Genomic DNA, 23,192 nt, shown 5'->3' on the forward strand with positions numbered 1-23,192 from the left:
TTTTAGTTCTAGGCCTTGCTTCCTCCTTTTCTTAACTATTTCTCTTTTGCATTGTGTTTTATACATTGCTGTGACCCACCTTAAATACTCTTTAGAATAAGCTAACATGTACTCAACACTTAGAATGGATGAATAGTAAACTCTTTATAGGTATTAGCTCATTTAACTCTCCCAAAAACTGTACATACATGTGAGATAAGGGACATGCACGAACGTAATGTGCAGTCAGGCAAAATGACCAAAGAGTCAATGCTCATTAACAATAGGTTTTCCTGCTCCGAGAGTCAATCTTCATCAATCAAGACTGCAGCTATGGTGTGAACAACATGGCAGTCATAAATGAAGATAAATGGCTTTGAAGCCTTACATTTCTAGGATTACTTTCTTATGAGTAGGGATGAAATGTTTTGAGTCATCTACATGAATCAGTTCCCCAGGTGGCCAAATTTCCCATGGTACCAAATTGTCAAGTCATGATTGGTAGTAGTATTTCTGACTGTGAAACAGATTTTAAACTACGCAAAGCTAACTAAGGCAATCAGACCCTTTCAATTCCTAGCCAAAATAAGCTGGCCAGCTCAGCCATGAGCATGAGTCAAAGTATTGCTCTTCCTTTCTAGTTGCTTTGGCTAGAAGGAATGTGTGTGTGTTGGTAGGGGAGGATCTGTTTGTTACAGCTTTATGTAAGTTTTGCATTTATGTTGTGCTCTTCAAGATCAACAGTTGAAACTAAACTCAGGGATCTTACTACAATTGCAGGATTCTGCAAACATGCTTGAAAGAGCATATTCAAACACTAAGTATTCCCAAGGTTTCTGTCTGCATTTGAGAGTGAAAATGCAGACATGTCAAAGAACAATGTGCTGCTTACTGTCCTTTCTATTCTTCCTCTCTGTGGAAAAAGGCTAGACCTCTGGGGGTATACTAATACGAATATAGCAAAAACATAGATATAAATATACATACTTTGTTAGGGAAAAAAAAAACAACTTCCAGAGTGAAATACTAAATATGATTACCTTCTCAAAGATTCACAGTGCTGACTATGTTAAAGGCTATGCTATGCTATATTATTATATTAAAGTCTCCAAGAAATATCACAGTCAAGTTGGATGTTTGATTTTGTTTAATCCAGATTTCCCAAATTTATTTGACCAACTAACTCCTCTCCTCTAAGAAAAGAATCAAACCCATTTAAGATTTTGCAGTGCATCAGTGTTTCTAAGAATACGTTTTATTAATAGTTGTATTAAAATTTTCATTACAGAGGTGCCTGGCTGGCTCAGTCCGTTAAGCATCCAACTCTGGATTTTGGCTCAGGTCGTGATCTCATAGTTCATGGGATCAAGTCCCCTGTCGGATTCTGCACTGACAGTGAGGAGCCTGCTTGGGACTCTCTCTCTCTCTCTGCCCCTCCCCGGCTCATGTGCATGCTCTCTCTCTCTCTCTCTCTCTCTCTCAAAATAAATAAATAAACATTTTTAAAAAACGTCTTTCATTACAAATCAAAACCACAATGAGATACACATCACACCTGTCAGAATGGTTAAAATTAATAACACAAGAAACAAACAGGTGTTGAAGAGGACGCAGAGAAAGGGGAACCCTCTTGCATCACTGGTGGGACTACAGACTAGTGCAGCCACTCTGGAGAACAGTATGGAAGTTCCTCAAAAAACTAAAAATAGAAATGCCCTATGATCCAGCAATTGTATTAGGTATTTACCCAAAGAAAACAAAAATACAGATTCAAAGGGATACATGTACCCCAATGTTTATAGCAGCAATATCAACAATAGCCAAACTATGGAAAGACCCTAAATATCCACCAACTAATTAATGGATAAAGATTTGTATCTATCTATCTATCTATCTATCTATCTATCTATCTATCTATCTATCCATACAATGAAATATTAATCAGCCATCAAAAAGAATGAAATCTTGTCATGTGCAACAATGTGGATGGAGCTAGAATGTATTATGCTAAGCGAAATAGTCAGAGACAAATACCATATGATTTCACTCATTTGTGGAATTTAAGAAACAGAACAGATGAACATATGGGAAGGGGCGGGGGTTGTTGGGAAAAGAGGGAAACAAACCACAAGAGACTCAACTTGTCTCTTGAGACAAATAGAGAACAAACTGAGGTTGATGAAGGGAGGTTGGTGGGAGATGGGCTACATGGGTGTTGGGTATTAAGGAGGGCACTTGTGATGGGCACTGGGTGTTGTATGTAAGTGATGAATCCGTGAATTCTACTCCTGAAACCAATATTGCACTGTAAAATAAAAACAGAAACAAACACAAAAGGAAAGACAAACCTTTCATGACACTCTTGGTCTACAAATAAAGTAAATTTATCCATTCATTTGTTGAACAAAGACTTTCTAGGCAGCCATTGTGTTAGGTGCTGGAGATAAAATGGGAAGATACACAGATGTGGTCTTTGCTCTGGTGGGGTCAACAGTCCAGTGAGTGTGGTGAACATTAATCAAATATTGACGCGAAGAAATGCTCATCACAAACTGATAAATGATGTGAAGGAAGAGTTCTTCAGATTCTCCACAGTGGGGTGTGTGAGACGGTAGGAGAGGCTATCAGAGAAGCCTGATCAAGAGGCTACATCTCAGTTGAGCTGTATATACGTGAGGAGGAGGGAGCACTCCTATCTGCAAGGCTGAAGGATGATAGGTAAGGGGTTAAATCAGAATAAGGAGGGAGGGAGCAAAGAGAAGCAGTGCTGGAAAGTCCAGAGAGCCTGAAGAAACGTTCACGATGGGAAATAGAAGAAGACCTCAGAATAAGAAGAGCAACATATTTTAAGAACAAAAAATTGGGGAAACTTCAGAGATATTTACTGATCAAACAGAATAGAGCTGACACTCTTTTAAGGATATTTAGTACCTTTGTACGAGACTCTTGGCATTGACTTTATTTTTTTATTTTATTTTATTTTTTTTTAACGTTTATTTATTTTTGAGACAGAGAGAGACAGAGCATGAACGGGGGAGGGGCAGAGAGAGAGGGAGACACAGAATCGGAAGCAGGCTCCAGGCTCTGAGCCGTCAGCCCAGAGCCCGACGCGGGGCTCGAACTCACAGACCGTGAGATTGTGACCTGAGCTGAAGTCGGATGCTTAACCGACTGAGCCACCCAGGTGCCCCTGACTTTATTTTTTTTTAATCACCAAAGCATCATTTATATTCATGGTATGAATTATTTATTTTGAAGAGAATGAAGTTTTTTCTTCCACATTTTAGAAATTTTTAATAATTTCAAGTAGAAGATATTTTTGGTTTTGCCTCTTAGGTGGGATTTTTTTGGTCTGAAGGGAAGAATCGTAACAGGAGGGTAGACAATAAAAGGGTATCGAATTCACACAATTAGAAATATAATTAGAAATCATTCACTCCTTCTTACAGCCAAATTTTTCATTATAGAAAGCTCTACCTCTCTTTTGCAGCACTTTGCACAATTATAGTGATTAGTCATCATACCTAACTGTTTCATGGTTGTCTTTCTTACCAGATGGTAAGTTCAAAAGGACAGATCAAGAGCTGGTCTAATCGCCTTCTTATTCCCCACACTTAGTAATAAAGAAACCAGCTCCTCTGTAAGAAAAGGCAGTATCTGTCAGTTAGCCTGAGGCAGGGGGAAAGTTGGTCTAAAGAAAATGATACATCCTAAATGTTTTCCCTGGAAAAACACTGTGACCTCTTTCAATTAATGCTGTCAGCAATATCCTCTCCTCCCTTCCAGTGACAGGAGATCTCTCTCTTTCCCCTGACTCTTCCGGCTATGATCTGATTCTTGGGGGGGAAGAGCGTCTTAAATTATATTTTCATATAAACTCCTCTAATTTTATTTTTTATTTTTTTATTGTTTTTTTTAATGCTTATTCATTTTTGAGAGAAAGAGTGAGACAGAGTGTAAATGGGGGAGGGGCAGAGAGAGAGGGAGACACAGAATCGGAAGCGGGCTCCAGGCTCTGAGCTGTCGGCACAGAGCCTGATCTGGGGCTTGAACCTAGGAACTGTGAGATCATGACCTGAGCCGAAGTTGGACGCTTAACCGACTGAGCCACCCAGGCACCCCTAAACTCCTGTAATTTTAAAATATGAAGGAATTCAGGTGTGGTAAGCACCTATCCACTTCTCTCTCCTACCTCTTCCTTCCCAATATACAGGGATTTTCTTTTTCAGTAAACAACAAGGTTTTATTTTAAATTCCTAGCCTGTAATTTTATTGTCTACAATATTAGCACAGTACTTGACACACAGGAAACACTAAATAAACTTTTCTTGGTGGACTGCCCAGTTGCCTTATTATATGCCAAGCCCTGTGCTAAATTTCAGAGCTACAAAAAGCCAGAGACAAATATTTGTCATTAAGAAGTTCATGTTTCCCAGGCCACCCGGGTGGTTCAGTGCGTTAGCGTCTGACTCGTGATTTCAACGCAGGTCATGATCTCACAGTTTGTGAGATGGAGCTCCAGGTCGGGCTCCGTGCGGACAATGCAGAGGCTGCTTGGGATCGTCTTTCTCTCTCTCTCTCTCTCTCTCTCTCTCTCTCTGCCCCTCCTCTTCTTGCACGTGGTCTCTCTCTCTCTCTCTCATTCTCTCTCTCAAAAAAAAATAATAAAATAAACTTCAAACAAAAAAGAAGTTCATGTTTACTATGCGTGTGTAGGAAAGGAGAATAAGTAGACGATCAACATGCAAGAGGAATAGTATTGTGATGGCAGCATATACAACATGCATACAGTCAGAATATTTGGGCTGCACCTTGTAAGGTGGCGCGGGGGGGGCGGGGGCGGGAAAGCAGGTGAGTGGTGGCAAACAGCGTTCCCTGCAGAGGGAACAGGCGATATGAGGGCAAGGAGGCATGGAAGAGATGGCATGTTTGGGGACCAGCATGTAGTTCTCTGGAACTTCAGCATCAGGTGCCAGGAAGACACCAACAGGAGGAGTGGCTCGACAGGCAGTGTGGAACAGACCACAATAGCCTTACGAGTGACTGAACAATCAGGCTTACAGACACTAGAAAAGGGACGCTTTGTTCTGGCAATAAAACAAATGTCTCGTACTCTGAAGTCATGGGGAAAGAGAGAAAATGAAAGGGAAAGAGAAAGTTTGGGATGCCACTTTACATTTTAAATAATGTTTAATGTTAGTTGCAAGAGTGTAACTGTCCCAACTGTCCGCTATAAGAATACATGATATTTTCCAGGCGCGCCTGGGTGGCTCAGTCAGTTAAGCGTGAGTTTGAGCCCCACGTAGGGCTCTGCACTGACAGCACAGAGCCCGAGCCTACTTTGGATTCTCTGTGTGTGTCTCTCTCTCTGTGCCCCTCCCCTGCTCATGCTCTGTCTCCCTCTGTCTCTCAAATATAAATAAACGCTAAAACAAAACAAAACAAAAAAAGAACACATGATATTTTCCAAATACAGTGCTTTCCATATAAGAGCTGGCTGAGTTAAGGAGATATTAAAAATGAAACAGTACTCTCATTATCCAGCTTAGAAAAGGAGACTAGGGGTTACCTGGGTGGCTCAGTGGATGAGGCGTCGACTCCTCATTTCGGCTCAGGTCATGATTTCACGGTTCATAAGACTGAGCCCCACATCAACCTCTGGGCTGACAATGTGGCCTGCTTGGGATCCTCTCGCCCCGCCCCCTCTCTCTGCCCCTCACCCCTCACTCTCACTCTCTCTGTTTCTCTCTCTCTCCAAAAATAAACAAACTTTTTTAAAAAAGAAGGAAAGGAGACTAGAAGAAGCATCTTTTTTTCTATGGCTTTCCACTGTGCAAGCACAATGCTGGAATTCAGTCAAGCCTAAACAACACAGAGGCAACACAAGACATAGTATATCTCCAATAGCTTACCATGGGTGTTTCTAACTCAGGGGTAGTGGGACCGGAGGATCAGAGACCGAAATGCCTGCCATTCTCCCTGCCCCAGTTTGACAATGGTTCATTCCACGGAGATAGGGAGCACCTTGCTCTACTCTGCTGCTGACAAGACTTAGAGTCTCACTCTGTGCGGTGTGATCCTTTGTATGACTCCTGCATTCCTAGGCGTTCCTGTTTGGCTCTTCTCTTTGAAACCCGGGAGTGCCTGGCCCAACCTGGCACTGGACTGAGCTTAATGACGCATACCACTCATAGTATGTTCCGGCTGCACCGCCTGGAACATCCACTCCTGTATTACCGCCTGAAAGCACTCCTGTAGGTGAGAGATAACGCTCCCATTCTGGCAAAAATGTTCATTCTCACAACAACAGCCAATCTTCCCAAAGGAAGGGCATTCTCTTGGCAAAAGGTCTTGTGGTTTTCTACTCAGGTAGGAGGCGCCTTGCATGACAATTATACCCGAGGCACGGAAAGTTGCAGCACAAGGACGGCGTGAATTCAAACACTGAACACCAATGCGGAAGCAGTGCTTTGAGAAAACACAGTTTTCTTTCGGAAGAGGAGCCCTAAGGATGCAAACTGTCATCTTCCAGAAACCAGAGAACTAAGTCTTTTCTACCACTGTTCCCCACAGCGTTTCACAGAGAATTGAGAACTGAATGCGTATTGCCTGAATGAAATCAAGAAGATCTCTGGGCCCACAGGACTCTAAGCAGGGCTGATTTCTTTCAATATGCTCTTTGAAAAGGTCCCTGCACCAATGCAGGCACTGAAGTGACACCACAACCTTTCAGTTAAAGGAGAAGCATGTGAGCCCATGCTGTGGGCATTTGGGGGGATCTGTTTGGATGAGATGCCCTACATAAGAATTGAAAATATGCAGAAAGAAATTTACCCTAAAAAATGTTGAAATAAAATCCAGTTCTGCATTCTTTTGGCGACAAGTTAATCATCTTAACACCTGGTCACTAGGGTGCTTTGTTATCTTGAAGGAGTTTCTGTTTTAGCAAAACTGAAGAACTCTCTCACTTCCTCACCATAAAGCTAAAAATCAAGACGCTGGGTTGAGACCAATGGTAATCAGTTTTCATTCTGAAAGAAGGTGAAACGGGGTAGGTTACTACGCACAAAGAAGTTAAAAGAACATGCAGTGACCTACAGGCGGTCGCAATGGCACTTAAGCATCCTTATAAGTAGTGGAGTTCCTGAGAAGAGATTGTCCATTGTCAGTATCTTTATGCCCCTTCAATTAACCATAGGCTTTCCTAAGCAAATGGAATGTTTGCTTAGAGATGCCAAATCTTATTTTGTGCCATTGAATATTTACAATTTAAAACAACTTGTGTATCATGCACCTCTGTATCTACGCCCCCTATTAGTACCAAGACTATAAGATCCTGAAGGACAGGAACCATCTCTCACCCACTCTCTATAAACTACAGAGCACCTCAGATGCCATGTCCTCTGTGATAACATGTCCTCAGCAGAAGGTAATGTCCCTGCAGCATCCTGCTGTGTTGAGCATCAACACTACCCCTTACCCCAAGATTGTAGCGCATTCTCCGTCTAAATATTCCAAGCCATTCTCCATCTAAATATTCCAAGCCGTTGAGGAATTAAAAGAAGTTTTTTCTCACCAAACAGCTGGGATTTATGTCCCACATGATCAAGACTGAAAGCTAGCCAAGAGTAGACACATATTAATCAAGTTAAATTACAGTATGGCCATTTTTCTTCCAGGACAATTATCGTTGGCTTTAAGACACAAATGAATCATTAGGGTTCTGAATCTCTTCTGGCAAAGAAATACAGTGTGAGCTGAATGCTCAACACTGTGAGTGTCATCAGAACAGCTCTATAGATATGAATTTGCCGAGTTAATCCCCCTTCATTATCTCCATTAGCTAACAATGCACTTGTAGTCACCGCACATAATTACTGCTCTAACAGACAGGGACGTTTGAAATATTAACTTTCCCACAGACTCCAAATCTTCAGTAAGCAGCTCTCAACAATTCATTATATTAATCATATATGTCACCATACTCCTATTAAATATGCATGAGATTAAACAACACCCATGTTGCAAACTGCCCAACATCATTTTTAATACAATTTATTACTTTTTGGATACTGTAATTATAACGGCACCTAGGTGCTGCTATGAGAAATATAAATTTAACTACCTGGCTTGTAAGTAACCGGTATTATAACCAATTCCACTTTTATTCAATTTTTAACATGCATTCCAGTGAGAATATTTTAAAACACAAAGTATAAAATATTTATGAAGTTAGTATGTACTAGGACATACTGATGTCCAATTTAAAATTGCATAAAGAAGGGATAAATTGATTTTCATAGACTTAATTTTATAGACAAATAAGTAATTCAAAATGGAAATTTATCCAGAAAGCAGCACATAATATATTGATATCTAAGAGAAAAAATGCAATGAACTATATGATTTGGAGTATTATGATGTCATATTTCTAATCAAATACTTTATAGACTTTATAAATTCTATGTTTATACAGATTAGTACAACAAAGACTAGATTTGATCCAAAAACAAAAGGCAAACATAAATCCCACCAGAAAAATACGATAAAATTTCAAATGAAGGTGAAAAATACATTAACCTTGGATCATATTACTCTAAACTCTATAGTTAGTATGGTCACAGATTATTAAATTAAGCACATAATGGAAATAATAGTAATAGCCACAGTCCACATGGACCAAGCAAGCTCTTACTTAACTTATTGTGTCAGGCAATGTAATTAGAGCTTTCCATTCTTACCTCATCTAAAATTCACAATAACCCAGTGAAAGAGATATTAATATTATTTGCACTTTACAGATGTGAAAAGTGGAGACTTGCATGGATTAAATGTCTCGTCCAAGGATACAGAGCATATGGCAGGAGAGGGATCTGACTCCCAAGTACATCCTCTCAAACCCGGTCAGCACCCAGCTCCCAGCTCCCTGCTCCGGATTCACTACTACTTGAGTGGCCTTGGGCAGGTCACCTGAAGTCTCTAAAGCTCATTTCTGTTAGCTGCAAAATGCAAATACTATTAATATATGCCAAAATTACTGAGAACGAAATAAGACAGTTTATTAGAAAGTACCATACGAGTCGTGGAAAAACATAACGCTGATTGTTATGTTATTGATGAGATTGGAAAATAAAGTGGTGAAAAGGAAGAAAAAAACTCCATGTACCGACACAGACTCAAAATTTTCCAACAAAAACGGTATACCTAGGTAAAAACTTCTGGTTGGTTTACCTTGTTTAACATAGAAACAATTGCATAAAGGCCAATATGAATCAATATCTTTATTATACCTAAGAGACAGATGGATAAGCACTAGCAAATTAAGTTACAAGTGAATAGTAACACTAGAATTGTAGGCGTTCACCACAAAAATGATGTTCACACTATAGATTTGGCCTTTCCAAGAGTTTCTTGAAACCAAGGGTTTTAAACTTACCTGGAGTCATTATCAGGCCCTAATTTACTATGATCCCGATACCCATTTTGATTTGTGGCGATATTTAAATGCTTAGGCCCAGGAAGGAAAAGTAATATTCAAAAGTCTCATCAATCATCATTTTAGATAAATGATACAATATCACTGGGCTTCTTTTTCCATAGGGCATTGTGGCTTAAAAAATTATTTCATAGGCCTTATGACAACAAAGATCCTAAAAGAAATCTTTAAAAATTTAAGGTCAAGAAAGTGGAATTCACCAAGGTTAACAATGAGAAATAATCTATATATTTGTACACTGAACCCTAAAGATGCAGACTGTGTGTGTGTGTGTGTGTGTGTGTGTGTGTGTGCACGCACACGTGTGAGGCAGCAGAAGGCTATCAGCATGTGATTGTTATGTATTTAGTGGCTTTCCACTTTTCTTAATGTTTATATTATCAATTATTTAAAGAAAGTATATAAGGCCAAAATAATAGTAGTAATAGGAACAAAGGGGCCATATATGTCTAGCAATTCTTTTGTTCACTTTCAAGGTGCTCATGTCACTGGATGAAGAATAAGGGGAGATTTTATCTGCATAAACCCACAAATATGCCAAATCACATTTTCAAACATCCTTACTTGATGATTTTAAGAATGAAGAAAATTATAAGAATACACGGAATCTCCAAGGTCCTACCTACCTCCTGGCCGTTCGTGCTCTCCATCAGTGTGTAAAAGCATGGCAATGGGCATCCCTACATTCTTGGATCTTCCAGCTACAACCACATTTTTCCCAAATGTTTCAATCCCTTAAAACACAGAGTTTGATTTAAATGAAGAATCAACAACAAGAAGCAAATTAAACATGTGAACAGCCAACTGAAACATTCTTTAAAAACTTCTAATTAAATTTGAATTACTTTGTGGCTTGTCTATAATGCGCCCACATTCATTATTTATAAATATTCTTTTTATGCTTCTCGGATTTGTCACTTCCTCTGTAATTGCCCTCATTAAAAAACTACATTTTCAAGTTGCCATTAAATTACTTTTAAACACAGAGATTCACGTGAAGATTTAGACATGCAAAGACTTACTCTATATTAACTACTAATTATGAAGTAAGCAAAGTACAACAATGGCAAGCTTAACTGGCAATCAGACTTTCAGTGAATCTGGAACAAAATGAGGTGGGAAAAAGCATATTTTTTACAAAGTTCATGCACTTTACCCCATAGAGAGCTGCTGAACTTTCAGGGACCCGGAAAGGATGAAAGATACAACCTGCAGATACAATGCACTCTACCTCCTTGGGTATGGTTTCTTCATAAGTACAATGAAGAAGTTAGAATTAAAGTTTTCACAAGTACTAATGTCCTAAGAGGGAGGTTCTAGGATCCACTTTCTCTTGGAAATTTTCAGGTTAAATAGTAGGTTAGAAAGGAGAAGATGCTGTCAGAAATGGAAGGGACAGCGATGGAGGTGGGGCAATTACAAACATAAGGGCAATTTGGCCTTGCTTAACATAGCGGTAAATATCTCTATACACCTCAAGGGCCCAAGAGAGTATCACTGTATTTAGAGCCCAAATTCAAATGCAAATGTCTATAGTAAAAACGTAGGGCATTAGAGATGGCTCATATATGTTCATCAAATTTTGTTTCTAAAAGTAAGGACAAACAGAACTCATTTTGGAAAGTGTATACCAAAATACATTAAGTTTACAATTTAAAAGTAGGGAGACAAACCTACTAGTTGAAAAATTCATGCCCAAAAGGGGCAACAACAGTTACCTACAACCTGGCACATATCTCTCATTTTATTTATTTTAGAGTTGTTTTTTTTTTTTTTACTTTTGTCACTTGATAAGTTTCTGTACACCGAAGTTTTATAGCTGATCATTTTCTTTTACTCAGTAGGATGGAGATGTTTCCAGCAAGGCAATGTACACGTGTTCAGTTTGGAATTTAGCACCCCCATCCTGCAGACCACAAATTACCAACCTGTTCTTTTGATTATTTCCCAAACAGCACTGGCAGTGGCCGGTATGAGAGAATTCTGGTCAAGGCACAGTCTTCCAATATTGATAATATGAAATCCATCTACATCTTTTTCAGGGGCAATTCCATTGCATACTGTTCGCTCATCCACGTGGTCTGAAAAGCAAATAAAATCGGTCTTAATTTTAAAATGGTCAGTTATTTGGAGGTCTGGAAAATGAAATCTGAAGACCTATATTATGATTCAGTATCAGGAAAGGTGTAAAATTATTACTCGATTCCTTTTTCTTTCCACCAAAACAGTAAGCCAAAATGCTTTTGACTGGTGGTTATAATTAACCAATCATAAGAGTGTATGCGATTACAGGGCCAGAAGTGGCTGGCCTGGTGAAGGGGAAAAAACTGGTATTTCACAAGTTTTATTTTGAAACAATACCAATGAGATCTGGAAACAGGCCCTAAGTCTTTGCCTCAATAAATTTACCTACGTATGGTTTAAATCTATGTTTTCCCCATATAAGACACTTATACAATAGTCCTCTATTAAATATTTCTAGCATTATAGATTAAAAGGACTTGTTGGTGCTAAAATAATCATAACATCATGAATGCCTAAGTTCCTCCCAAATGACATAATAAAAAACAAATCACACACACACACACACACACACACACACACACACACACACACACCTCCTTTCTCTAAAGAACTAGCACACTGATATCCAAAATACCATTTTGGTTTTCCATTTGGAAGGAAAATAACATAGTAAGAGTAATAAACCAAGCAAAAGAGATAGGAGACGGTAATCATCATCTCATTTTGAAAAGTAAGTAGTAACAGTAAATATTAAAATCAGGGGCTCCTGGGTAGCTCAGTCAGTTAAGAATCTGACGTCCGCTCAGGTCATGATCTCACAGCTCTTGGGTTCAAGCCCCGCATAGGGCTCTGTGCTGACAACTCACTGCCTAGAGCCTGCTTTGGATTCTGTGTCTCCATTTTTTTTCTGCCACTTCCTCTCTCTCTGTATCCCTCTCTGTCTCTCAAAAATAAATAAACATTAAAACATTATTTAAAAAAATTAAAATCAGAAGGGACCCCACATCCATTCTAATCAAGACATTTGATAACCTTAACGTATCCCAAGGAACGCACTGTTTCTTCTAGGCCTCCAAATACACACTATTCCTAAGTTAACTAATATGTGCCTAAACATATGTAGAAAAGCATCAGGTATTTTACAACCAATACTTTCTTTCCTTATAGGAGTAAGGGAAATAGATTTCATGTTTTTGACTGACTGCTGCTACTTAAAGTCCCCTAAAGTTTCTCCCTTGGAGCCATGACTTGAAGAAACAATCATGAGATTCAATAGCATCAATTTTTTCACAATGGTTGTAAAACATTTTTGACCCATAGAATATATGCAAATAACTAGCCACTTAAAATCCTACCCAAATGAATAGGAAAGCTGGTATTATTCACTCTGTGTTTCACCTCTATTTACAACATGAGGTAATTAAATCATGCCAGGAAAAAAAAAAAAGTCCTCAAATTATAACCATAACATTACAATAGAACAGCTCAGGGACTGCCTTGAGAGACCAGTCTATAGAACAACAACACTGTGTGCTGGGTTGTATGTATGTGTGTCCATATATGTGTATGGGTTTATATGTATTTAGCATTTAATTGCCTTTGGACAATGAACAAGAAAAAAAAAAAAAAGAACAAATTATTGGTTTACTTTCCATCCAAGGATTTTTACATGACTATTTAAAAATACCTCCTTCCACTGCCTCAATGCCTGTTGGCTAAGTGTAAGCTCATTAGCATAGTAAATAATCCCTTCCTCAACCTGGTTATATCTTCTTCCTACAGCCTCCTCTCCAAGCACTCCATCTCTTTCCCAACCACCATTATGACTTCTTCTTCTCTACTCACACTAAGCAGTGTCCCATTCCCAAGCCCTTAGCATTAACTTTTGCATTTTTGTGCTATTGTTCGTAAAATGCATGATGACCTTTCCATAACTAATTCCTTCCTCCCTGTTCTTTCCCACCCTAGTCATTCCTAACAACACATTGATCGATTGCCACCTGTTCCTTCATCACAAATTGAAATGACACATTTTCCTCCTCTGCTCTCCCACAAAGCTGCTATAAACAGTACTTACTGCATGGGGCGCCTGGGTGGCTTGGTCAGTTAAGTGCCCCACTCCTGATTTTGGCTCGGGTAATGATCTCATGGTTCATGAGATAGAGCCCCATCCACATCAGGCTCTGCACTGACAGTGAGAAGCCTGCTTGGGATTCTCTCCCTCCCTTTCTCTCTGCCCCTCCCCTGCTTACAAGTGCTGTCTCTCTCAAATGAAAGAAATAGACTTAAAAGAAAGAGTACTTAGCACATTATTTCAGTTAGTTGATAACGTTAGTTATTAATTATCTCTCTGGCTTATGAGTGTGAGCCTTAAAGGGCACAGACCTCGTCTTATTAAACCAATTCACCCATAGCTTTCTCCACTCAGTTGATGGCAATTCCATCCTTCTGAACTGCTTGCCAAAAAAGTCTGGAGTCATTTTGACTCACAGTCAACATCCACTCCATTGGAAAATCTGTTGAATACTCCTTTATAATGTATCTAGCACCTCATTAGTCTCGCCGTGTCCACTGATACTAGTCTGGTTTGAGTGGCCATTAATTCGCCTGTGAATTCTTATGACAGCGTCCCGATTAATTCCCTGCTTCTACATTTGCATGCATACAATCTAGTCACAGAATAGCAACATGATTACACTTCTGAAATGCACATCGTATCACAGGAGTCCCGCATGATGTGTACTGCTCCAAGACCCCGCATGATGTGTACTGCTCCAAAACTCTGGTTGTCTGTCTGATCTTATACTGGTTACTCTTCCCTTGTCTTATTCTTTTGGTGTCACTCTGCATTTCTTGCTATTCTCCAAATATATCAGGCATTTCCCACATTGATTATAGTTCTTCTGTCTGCCTGGAGGCTTCAAAACAAACAGTCACTTTGGCCAAAACCCCCCCTTCTTTCAAATCTTTCCATAAATTCTATGTTATATGTAAGGACTATTCTGACCACATTATTTAAAGAAGGCTCCGCTTCTGAGGATGGTGAAGTTGTTTATCTTGGACCAAACTTCTCACAGACAATAACTGTAAACACTGGAAAACACATGTAAAAAAACAATGATCTATAGTTGTAATGTACACCATCGTGCACTGTACCTTGCTGGTGTAATATACAGCACGATCACCATAGTTAATAATATTGTATTTCATATTTGAAAGTTGCCAAGAGAATAGATCTTGCAAGTTCTCATGACATGAAAAAATATTTTGTAACTACGTATGGTGACAGACGTTAACCAGACTTACTGTGGTGATCATTTTGCAATACGTACACATATCGAAGCATTGTGTTATATACCTGAAACTCATAGAATGTTACATACCAATGATACCTCAATAAAACTTTTTTAAACAACTACTATTTAAAATGAGCCATCTGGAAAACCCTGGAGAGTCACCAGAAGCAGGCAGATTTGGAGGAGAGTGGGCCTCTGAAAGAAAGGAACGCCACTCAAAGAATTCAAAGGACAGCTAGAATTTGGATAATAATCTGCAGTCTTACCTGCTTAAGGAATCAAAGCACAAAGTTTGTGGCTACCAGAGCAGCTTAAAATTGAAGGGATATAACCAGAAGAGGAGAAAGCCACAGAGTGGAGACTCAAAATGTATCTATAAATTCTGCTCAAATCTCTGACTCCTGCACAATAAAAACAGGAGGAAAAACTCCAAGAAGCCCATCCAAGGCTAAGAGAACTAAACACAAATTGCAGCTGTGGTTCAGCAAAGGCAAAACAAAAAGCTTAAAGTCCTCAGTGTGATAGGCATTTATAAAAACACAAAACCGGGGCGCCTGGGTGGCTCAGTCGGTTAAGCGGCCGACTTCGGCTCAGGTCATGATCTCACGGTCCGTGAGTTCGAGCCCCGCGTCGGGCTCTGTGCTGACAGCTCGGAGCCTGGAGCCTGTTTCAGATTCTGTGTCTCCCTCTCTCTCTGACCCTCCCCTGCTCATGCTCTGTCTCTCTCTGTCTCAAAAATAAATAAACGTTAAAAAAAAAAACAACACAAAACCTTACAGCAAATATTACGCTTAATAATGAAATATTGGATCCCCCTCCCCTCCCCAAGACAAGAACACGAGGGTGTCCACTCCCACCACTTCTTTCCAGTGTTTTATAGGAGATCCTGGCAAGTGTAATAATATAAGGAAAAGAAAAAAGAGGCCTAAGATTAGAAAAGAAGAATTAAAATGTGCTAGTCACAGATGGCACGGTTATTTATGTAGAATATCTTAAAGAATTTACAATACAACAAAACACAAAGACTAATAAAGTGGATTTAGCAAGGCCAGAGAGTGCAAAGTCAAAATTGATACCAAAAAATCAACGGTATTTCTGTATACAAGCAGCAACTGTTTGAACATGAAATTTCAAAAATACTGCTTACAGTAGTTTACAAATCATACCCTACTTAGGAGTAAATTTTTAAAATTTGAGGGTGACACCTATCATGAGAACTATGAAACACTGTTGACAGATGACCTAAATAAGCGGAAGGTATGTTGTGTTCACGGACTGGAAAACTCACTAGTGGTAAGCTGTCAGTTCTTCCAAATTGATCCCTACGTTCCACGTAATCTCAATCATAACTCTACGAGAACTTGTGGTAAAGGTTGACTGCTGCTTGAGTCCATATGACTATGCACAGGAATATCCAAAGCAATCTTGAAAGTGAATGAAGTTAGGGGACTTACGATCCCTGACTTCAAGACTTGCTACAAAGCTACAGTGGTCAGGACAGTGTGGCACTGGTGTAGGGACAGACAAATACATCAACGGAACAGAATAAAGAGCCCAGCTTCAGATTCACATTTATATAGTCATATGATTTTTTACAAAGATGCCAAAGCAATTCAATGGAGAAAGTACAAACTTTTCAATAAAAGCTACTTGAACAACTTGTTAGCTGCATGAGGGGAAAAAGTGAACCACAATCCCTACTTCAATACCATACAGAAAAATTAATTACAAATGGATTATAGATCTAAACATAGAAGCCAAAACCGAATAGTTTCTGGGTGAAAACTTTAATTTGTGTGCCAGGTACAGGCAAAGTTTTTCTTAGAATACAAAAGCATAAAGTACAAAAGAAAAAAAAAACTGATCAATTAGGCTTCAGAAAAATTAAAATGTTATGCCTCTTAAAACACAACATTAACAAAATAAATACCAAGCCAAAGGCTGGGGGAAAATATCTGCAAAATACATCCCTGACAAAGAACTCGTATCCAGGTACATAAAGAACTCTCAAAACTAAATCATGAAAAGATAAATAACTCAGTTTTTAAAAGTGAGCGAAATATATAAACAGGCATTTTACAAAGGAAGGTATTCACATGGGCAATATGCATGTGAAAAACACAGACCAGTGGATCCCCGAGGGTGAATATGAAGGTAAGGACAGGGTTGACTGGGAAGGAATCGGAGAAAACTCTCTCCAGTGATAAAAAACATTCTATATTCTGATAGGGGTTTAAGTTACAAGAGAATTCACATTTTTTTTTAAACTTACAAAATAGTACACTTATGATGTGTGTGCTTCAAGGCAATATAAATTTCACATAAAAACAAATATTGATCTGCAGTGAATGATATGCACCATGAAGTTTTAGGATACGTGTGTGTTCCTACCTGTAAATGTTTCAAAAACAAGATGGAGTGATGAATGAATAAATGGATAGACATGTGACAAAGCAAAATAGCAACATGTTAACGGTTACGGAATCTAGGTTGGGACCATCTGGGTGTGCATGTGCCATTCTTTCAACCCTTCCGTATGTTTGAAAATTTTTCATAATAAAATGTTGAAACAACAAACATCCCACCTGTCCCCCAACATCTTGATCCTCTTTACCATGCTCTACTTTTTTTTTCCTCATAGCACATTAACTTCTAATATATATGGATGCATATTTATTATGTTTACTTTTTATTGTCTGTTTCTCCTGCTACTCCACAAGGACAGAAAGTTTTGTCTTTCTTTTTTTTTTTTTTCTACTGTATTCCTAGCACAAAGAACAGTACCCGGAAGAGGAGGGACTCAATACTTGTTGAATACATGACTATTAGCCCTGATTTACAGATGAAGAGACTAAACCAAACCAGTGGACAACTAGGAACAATTAGAACATGCTACCATAAGGATTCTTCTGCAACCTCTGACATCCATCCTTTAAAAATATAATGAGGGGCGCCTGGGTAGCTCAGTCTGACTCTTGATCTCGGCTCAGGTCATGAACTCACGGTTTGTGAGTCTGAGCCCTGCGTTGGGCTCTGCGCTGACAGCCTGCTTAGGATTCTCTCTCCCTCTCTCTCTGCCCTTCCCCCACTTGCACGTCTCTCTGTCTCTCTCAAAATAAATAAACATTATATATATATGAAAAATGAAAAACCAATTAAAATCATTAAAATCTTTATTTGTCAGTATCTTTACATCTACATTGTTATGTATCTGGCATTTTATATCTTCAAATATAAATTTGAAGTCAAAAATTCATGTTTGTTTTTCGTTGATGTTTTCCTTTTAGGACTTGAAAAATTAGAAATTTCAGGCAAAGCTTTATGCTCATAGGTTCAAGTCCACACTCTGAACATAAATATAAGGCCCTTGAAAATTCACTCATTTATTCATTCAGTAAATATTTACTGTGCATCCACCATGTGCCTGGTACTGTTCTGAAGATTCATGAAACACAGTGAACCAAAGAGACACAATTCTTACCCTCTGGAGCCTTCTTTCTAATGGAATAAATGTCTGCCTAATCAAATTATTTGGCTATAGTCTCTTAAGGAGTTAATTATTTTGTAGGAGTAAATAAGAGAGATACTTTTGGAAGCGGTGTTTCCTGTTCTCAAGCCAATAAGTAATATTTAAATTACACCCTTTGGGTTCCACATCAAGGTCTCGAGACAGAAAATACTTATCAGGTGCTTACCACTTACTTGCCCAACATCGTTTAAGAGTTGTTTCATCACTGAGGAGTGAGGGGACAAAAAAGGAATGGGAAGTGAGTCTAATCTCGCTGTGCTACTCCACCCCCAAATTTGGGAATTAGTAGAGCTTGGAGGTGGAGTAGGAGGTGTTGTCGAGGCCAGAAAGGGGTGGATCTGGCCCTCCACCCTTCCTTAGCCTCTTTCTCCTATAGCCACAGAAACTGCACAGGACATTGCTGGGAAGGCTTACTTCACCAGCTGTGAACAAAAATGTAATGGAGTGGGAACCTACATATAACACAAAAGTTGCTACCTTTGCCCTTCAAAATTCTCTTGAGTGACCTGAAGAGTACATGCAGATCCAAACGTTGCCTTAACTCTTCACTAGTGGTATTGAAGACACCCTGGTTTATTGAGCCCTCGGCTTCCTAGGCACTAGACACAGTGACTTCTGTCTAATATGCCATACTGCCCTCAAAGCAGTGTATATTCCACAGAGGAAGACACTCGGATGAGCAAGCAGGTCTATTCTAATGAGCTTCTCTTACACACAAGGGAAAAGAAGAGATGTGTTTTGGGGCCCTTGCCTGCCAACTTCTCAAGGACAGTTCGTCTCCACTGTTTCCTAACTACCTCTTACCCCTGGTGCCCGGCACTGAGTTACGTGCAGATTGGAGAAATGCTGTTTGAACTGGTAAATGAGTGAAAAGGGTCAGAGAGCAATCATATAAGCAGATCTTTTCAAAGGCTTTTGACAAAGAAATATTCGGATGCTTCAAAGGGTCTTTTGATTTTGGTAAATTCTTTACCAGTGCTGAATGTGTTCAAAAATAGATGAGGACATCAGGGTAAAGGAAAAAGAAAAAGGTGAAAAGTACAAGAAGTAATTACTCTTGTTTCAAGAAATTCTGGATTTTGAAGATACTCTGAGTGTCTTCAAGTTACATCATATAACCTACTTATGACAGCAATTGCTCAAAAAGAGGGAATTCTATAGATCTCAGGGACCTCTGGAGGGTTTCCACCTGGGAATGAATAGGAAAAGACATACATGGCTACAGGGATCAACCCATCCTACTAATATGTAAATCATATCAAAGTAATTTACTCAGCTTCCAGTATAAACCATTAGCCTTTTTAAAAAATCACTGCTTGCTCAATGCTGCCACCATTTGGTTAACATACTCCACTTGCAGGACAATTATCTTCCACTTTGTTCACCTTGCACATAAGTTTGTTGATAAAATGTTACCTATAAGAAAAATTTTTTACGTAAGTGATGAACCACTAAATTCTACTCCTGAAACTAATATTTCACTATACGTTAACTGACTGGGATTTAAATGACAACTTGAAACAACGAAAAAAAATTTTTTTTAAGTGTGGGGAATTTAAAATTTAAATTTTAAATTTAAATCAGAAATCAATATTGTTTGAAATCTCTCTTTTTTCCATATGAATAAACTTCAAATGCCCAAATTGGTTACACCATAATTCATGGTTTGTGACACAATCTCAATATTGATCCAAGCATGGTCCAACTTTAAAAAAGCTAGGCATATGCAAATCCACTACCCAAAACAAAAATTATGGCCTTGATAATAACCTATATTTAAGCACACAGTACATCCATTAACCCATCCCTTTTCGTGCTCCGACCTAATGGAAACTTCAGCCCTGTGTGCTGGGCTTATCATTCCCTTGACTTCCTTTCCTTGACAGTTTTATTGCATTTATTTGTATTCCCAATACATTTGTTTTTCTAAACACAGCTTTAAGAATACTTGAATATAACAGACCTCACATATTTAAGGTATATAATTTGATAAGCTTTGACATATGTATACGCCTATGAAATCATCACCACAATCAATGAAAACATTCGCTACCCTGAAATTTCCTCATGACCCTTCCCTCCCTCTCTTTCTCTCCCCTCACCTCCAACCACCAGTAACCATTTGCTATGGGCTGAACTGTGTTGCCCCAAATTTACATACTGAAACCCCAAACCCTATTGTAATAGTATTTAGAGATGGGGCCTTTGGGAAGTAATTAGGTTTAGATGAGGTCATCTAAAGGTTTAGATGAGGTCATCATCAGGATAAGGTCCTCATGATGGAATGGGTGGCCTTATGAAAAGAGATACCAGAGGCAGTTTGCTCTCTCTCTCTCCACTGTGTGAGGATACAAGGGGGGAAAGGGGGCTGTCTGAAAGCCAAGAAGAGAGTTCTCACCAAATCCAACCATGCTGGCTGGCACTCTGATCTCAGATTTTCAGCCACTAGAATTGTAAGAAAATAAAGCTTCCATGAACATGCATATACAAGTCTTTATTTTAATATGTATTTCCTTTTCTTTTAGGTAAATATGTAGACATAGAGTGGCTGCACCATATAATAGGTACATTTAAGACACTGTCAAACTATTTTCAGAGTGAACCATTTTGCATTCCCACCAGCAACACATCCTCACCAATATCTGGTATGGTCAGCAGGCTTTCTAATTTCAGCCACTTTAGCAGGTGTGTAATAGAATCTTCTTACAGTTTTCATTTGAACTTCCCTAATAACCACTTATGCTGAGTATCTGCTCATGTGTTTATTTCTTCTGTGGTGAAGTGTCCGTTCAGATCTTTTGACCATTTTTGGTATTTATCCTACGAAGTTCTCGACAGTTTGGTGTCGGTCACTAATTTTGGAAAGTTTCAGCCATTATTTCTCCTGCCCTGTTTCTCCCTTTTCTTGGAATTCCAGTTGCAATTGTGATGTACCTTTTGAAAATGTCTTACGGTTCTTGGATGTTCCAGAGGGTTTCCCTACACCCCCTTCTTGTTTATTTCTTTGCATTTCAATTTAAGAAGCTTCTCCTGGCATATTATCAAGTTTACTGATTCTTTTCTTGGCATGTCCAGTCTACAACTGAGCCCATCAAAGCATTCTTTATGTCTGTTAGAGTAGTTTTGATTTCTAGCATTTCTTTTTGATCATTTCTTAGAGATTCCATTTCTCTGCTTTCATTGCCCATCTGTTCTTGCATGTTAGCTACGTTTTCTACTAGAGCCCTTAGTATATTAATCATAGTTATTTTAAATTCCCTGTCTAGCAATTCTGAAATCTTTGCCATGGGTGAATCTTGTTCTGATGCTTGTTTTGTCTCCTCAGACTGTTTTCATTTGCCTTTTGGCATGCCTTGTGATTATTTTGTTGAAAGCCACACCCAAGACTAGGGGCCCAGGAGTTTCTCATTCTTATTACACCTTCTGCCTCCAAAAATTCATCCAAATTCCATTTAAAAGTTCCTATCAGTTTACAGCTCCAATAGCTTCTATTCAGTGTGAGTAGATCCTGGTTGTGAGTCTCTGAATTTGCCTCTCTCCAGATTTTGGGATGCTGGTTTGCCCTACAAACCTCAGTTCTCTGATGAGTCAAGAAGAGGACTGATCTTCAATTTGTTCAGTTTTTTCTTGTAAGGACAAAAGGACTTACATTATTCTGGCTAGGACTTGGGTTTTATTTAACTGGGTTAAATAAATGTTGACAGTGATTTTTGAGAGCTCTTCTTTTTTAAAAAAAATGTTTATTTATTTTTGAGAGAGAGAAAGAGAGAGAGAAAGAGCACACACACACACACACAGGTGAGGGGAGGGGCAGAGAGAGAGGGGACAAACCCAAGCAGGTTCTGCACTGTCAGCACAGAGCCCAACTTGGCGGGCTCAATCTCACAAACCGTGAGATCATGACCTGAGCTGAAATTGAGAGTCAATGCTTGGGGTGCCTGGGTGGCTCAGTTGGTTAAAGGACCGACCTCAGCTCAGGTCATGATCTCATGGCTTGCGAGTTCAAGCCCCACATCAGGCTCTGTGCTGACAGCTCAGAGCCTGGAGCCACTTCGGATTTTGTGTCTCCCTCTCTCTCTGTCCCTCCCCTGCTCATGTTCAGTCTCTCCTTCAAAAATAAATAAACATTTTTAAAAATTAAAAAAAGGTGTCTCACATCCATGAAATATAGCCAGACCAACACTAAACCATCCTGCATACCTAGAAAACTGATTGGAGGATTAACACAACAATCTGCACAATCTGAACCACAGAATTCAGCAGGTATGCGGTGCAGAGAGGTGAATTTGGGGAGAGGCCACGGAGGGTAGGGAGCCACTTTTGCGGGTGGAGAGGACGCAGACTGGGGCGGGGGGAGAATACGGGAAAGGTACCCCTCTCCAAATGCAGCTGGAGGGAAAGTGGAAAATTAGAAATAGCTACAGGGACTAAAGTAAAAAGGGAGAAAGGAGAAAGGAGAGGGTTTAAATTTAATTAAGACTGTAAACAAGGGGAGCGCAAAGTCTGCAACTCCGCAGCTCGATACCTGGTGGTGCTCTGGTGTGAAGGGTGAATCCCCAAGAACAGAGCGGGGTCCGGAAGGTTCTCGGGCCACATGGGGAAAAGCGGTTCCACTGCTGGAAGGACATTTGGTAGAGACTGTTGAAGCCACCTGGTCCCAGCAGACCCCTGAAGGCAGCCACATTTGCTGGTGCTGGGGCAAGGTCATTGAGGGTGAAGCCTGGTGCCAGATGTGTGTTGTAATTTTCCATAATCCCTGAAACGCTGCTGCTACACTATCTCGCGAACTTTTTCTGGGGCGGCTGACGTCTGGCCGCAGTCTGGGGCACCAGTGGCAGCAGGGTCCAGCAAGCGTTCCTGGGAGCAG

General features: G+C 39.5%; 1 protein-coding gene across 2 annotated transcripts in view; it reads right to left on the minus strand.

Moving 5' to 3' along the window:
* Nucleotides 1–23,192, minus strand: part of MTHFD2L (methylenetetrahydrofolate dehydrogenase (NADP+ dependent) 2 like) — a 145,433-nt gene that overhangs the window by 85,415 nt on the left and 36,826 nt on the right. For both annotated transcript variants that reach the window (XM_042984385.1, XM_042984382.1), the window contains 2 exons: nucleotides 11,404–11,556; nucleotides 10,102–10,209 (listed from right to left, as the gene is read on the minus strand). In XM_042984385.1, the coding sequence (XP_042840319.1) occupies nucleotides 10,102–10,209; nucleotides 11,404–11,556 (261 nt within the window). The remainder of the gene's footprint in view (nucleotides 1–10,101; nucleotides 10,210–11,403; nucleotides 11,557–23,192) is intronic.

This window comes from Panthera tigris, chromosome B1 (assembly GCF_018350195.1).
Source record: "Panthera tigris isolate Pti1 chromosome B1, P.tigris_Pti1_mat1.1, whole genome shotgun sequence".
NCBI lineage: Eukaryota > Metazoa > Chordata > Mammalia > Carnivora > Felidae > Panthera > Panthera tigris.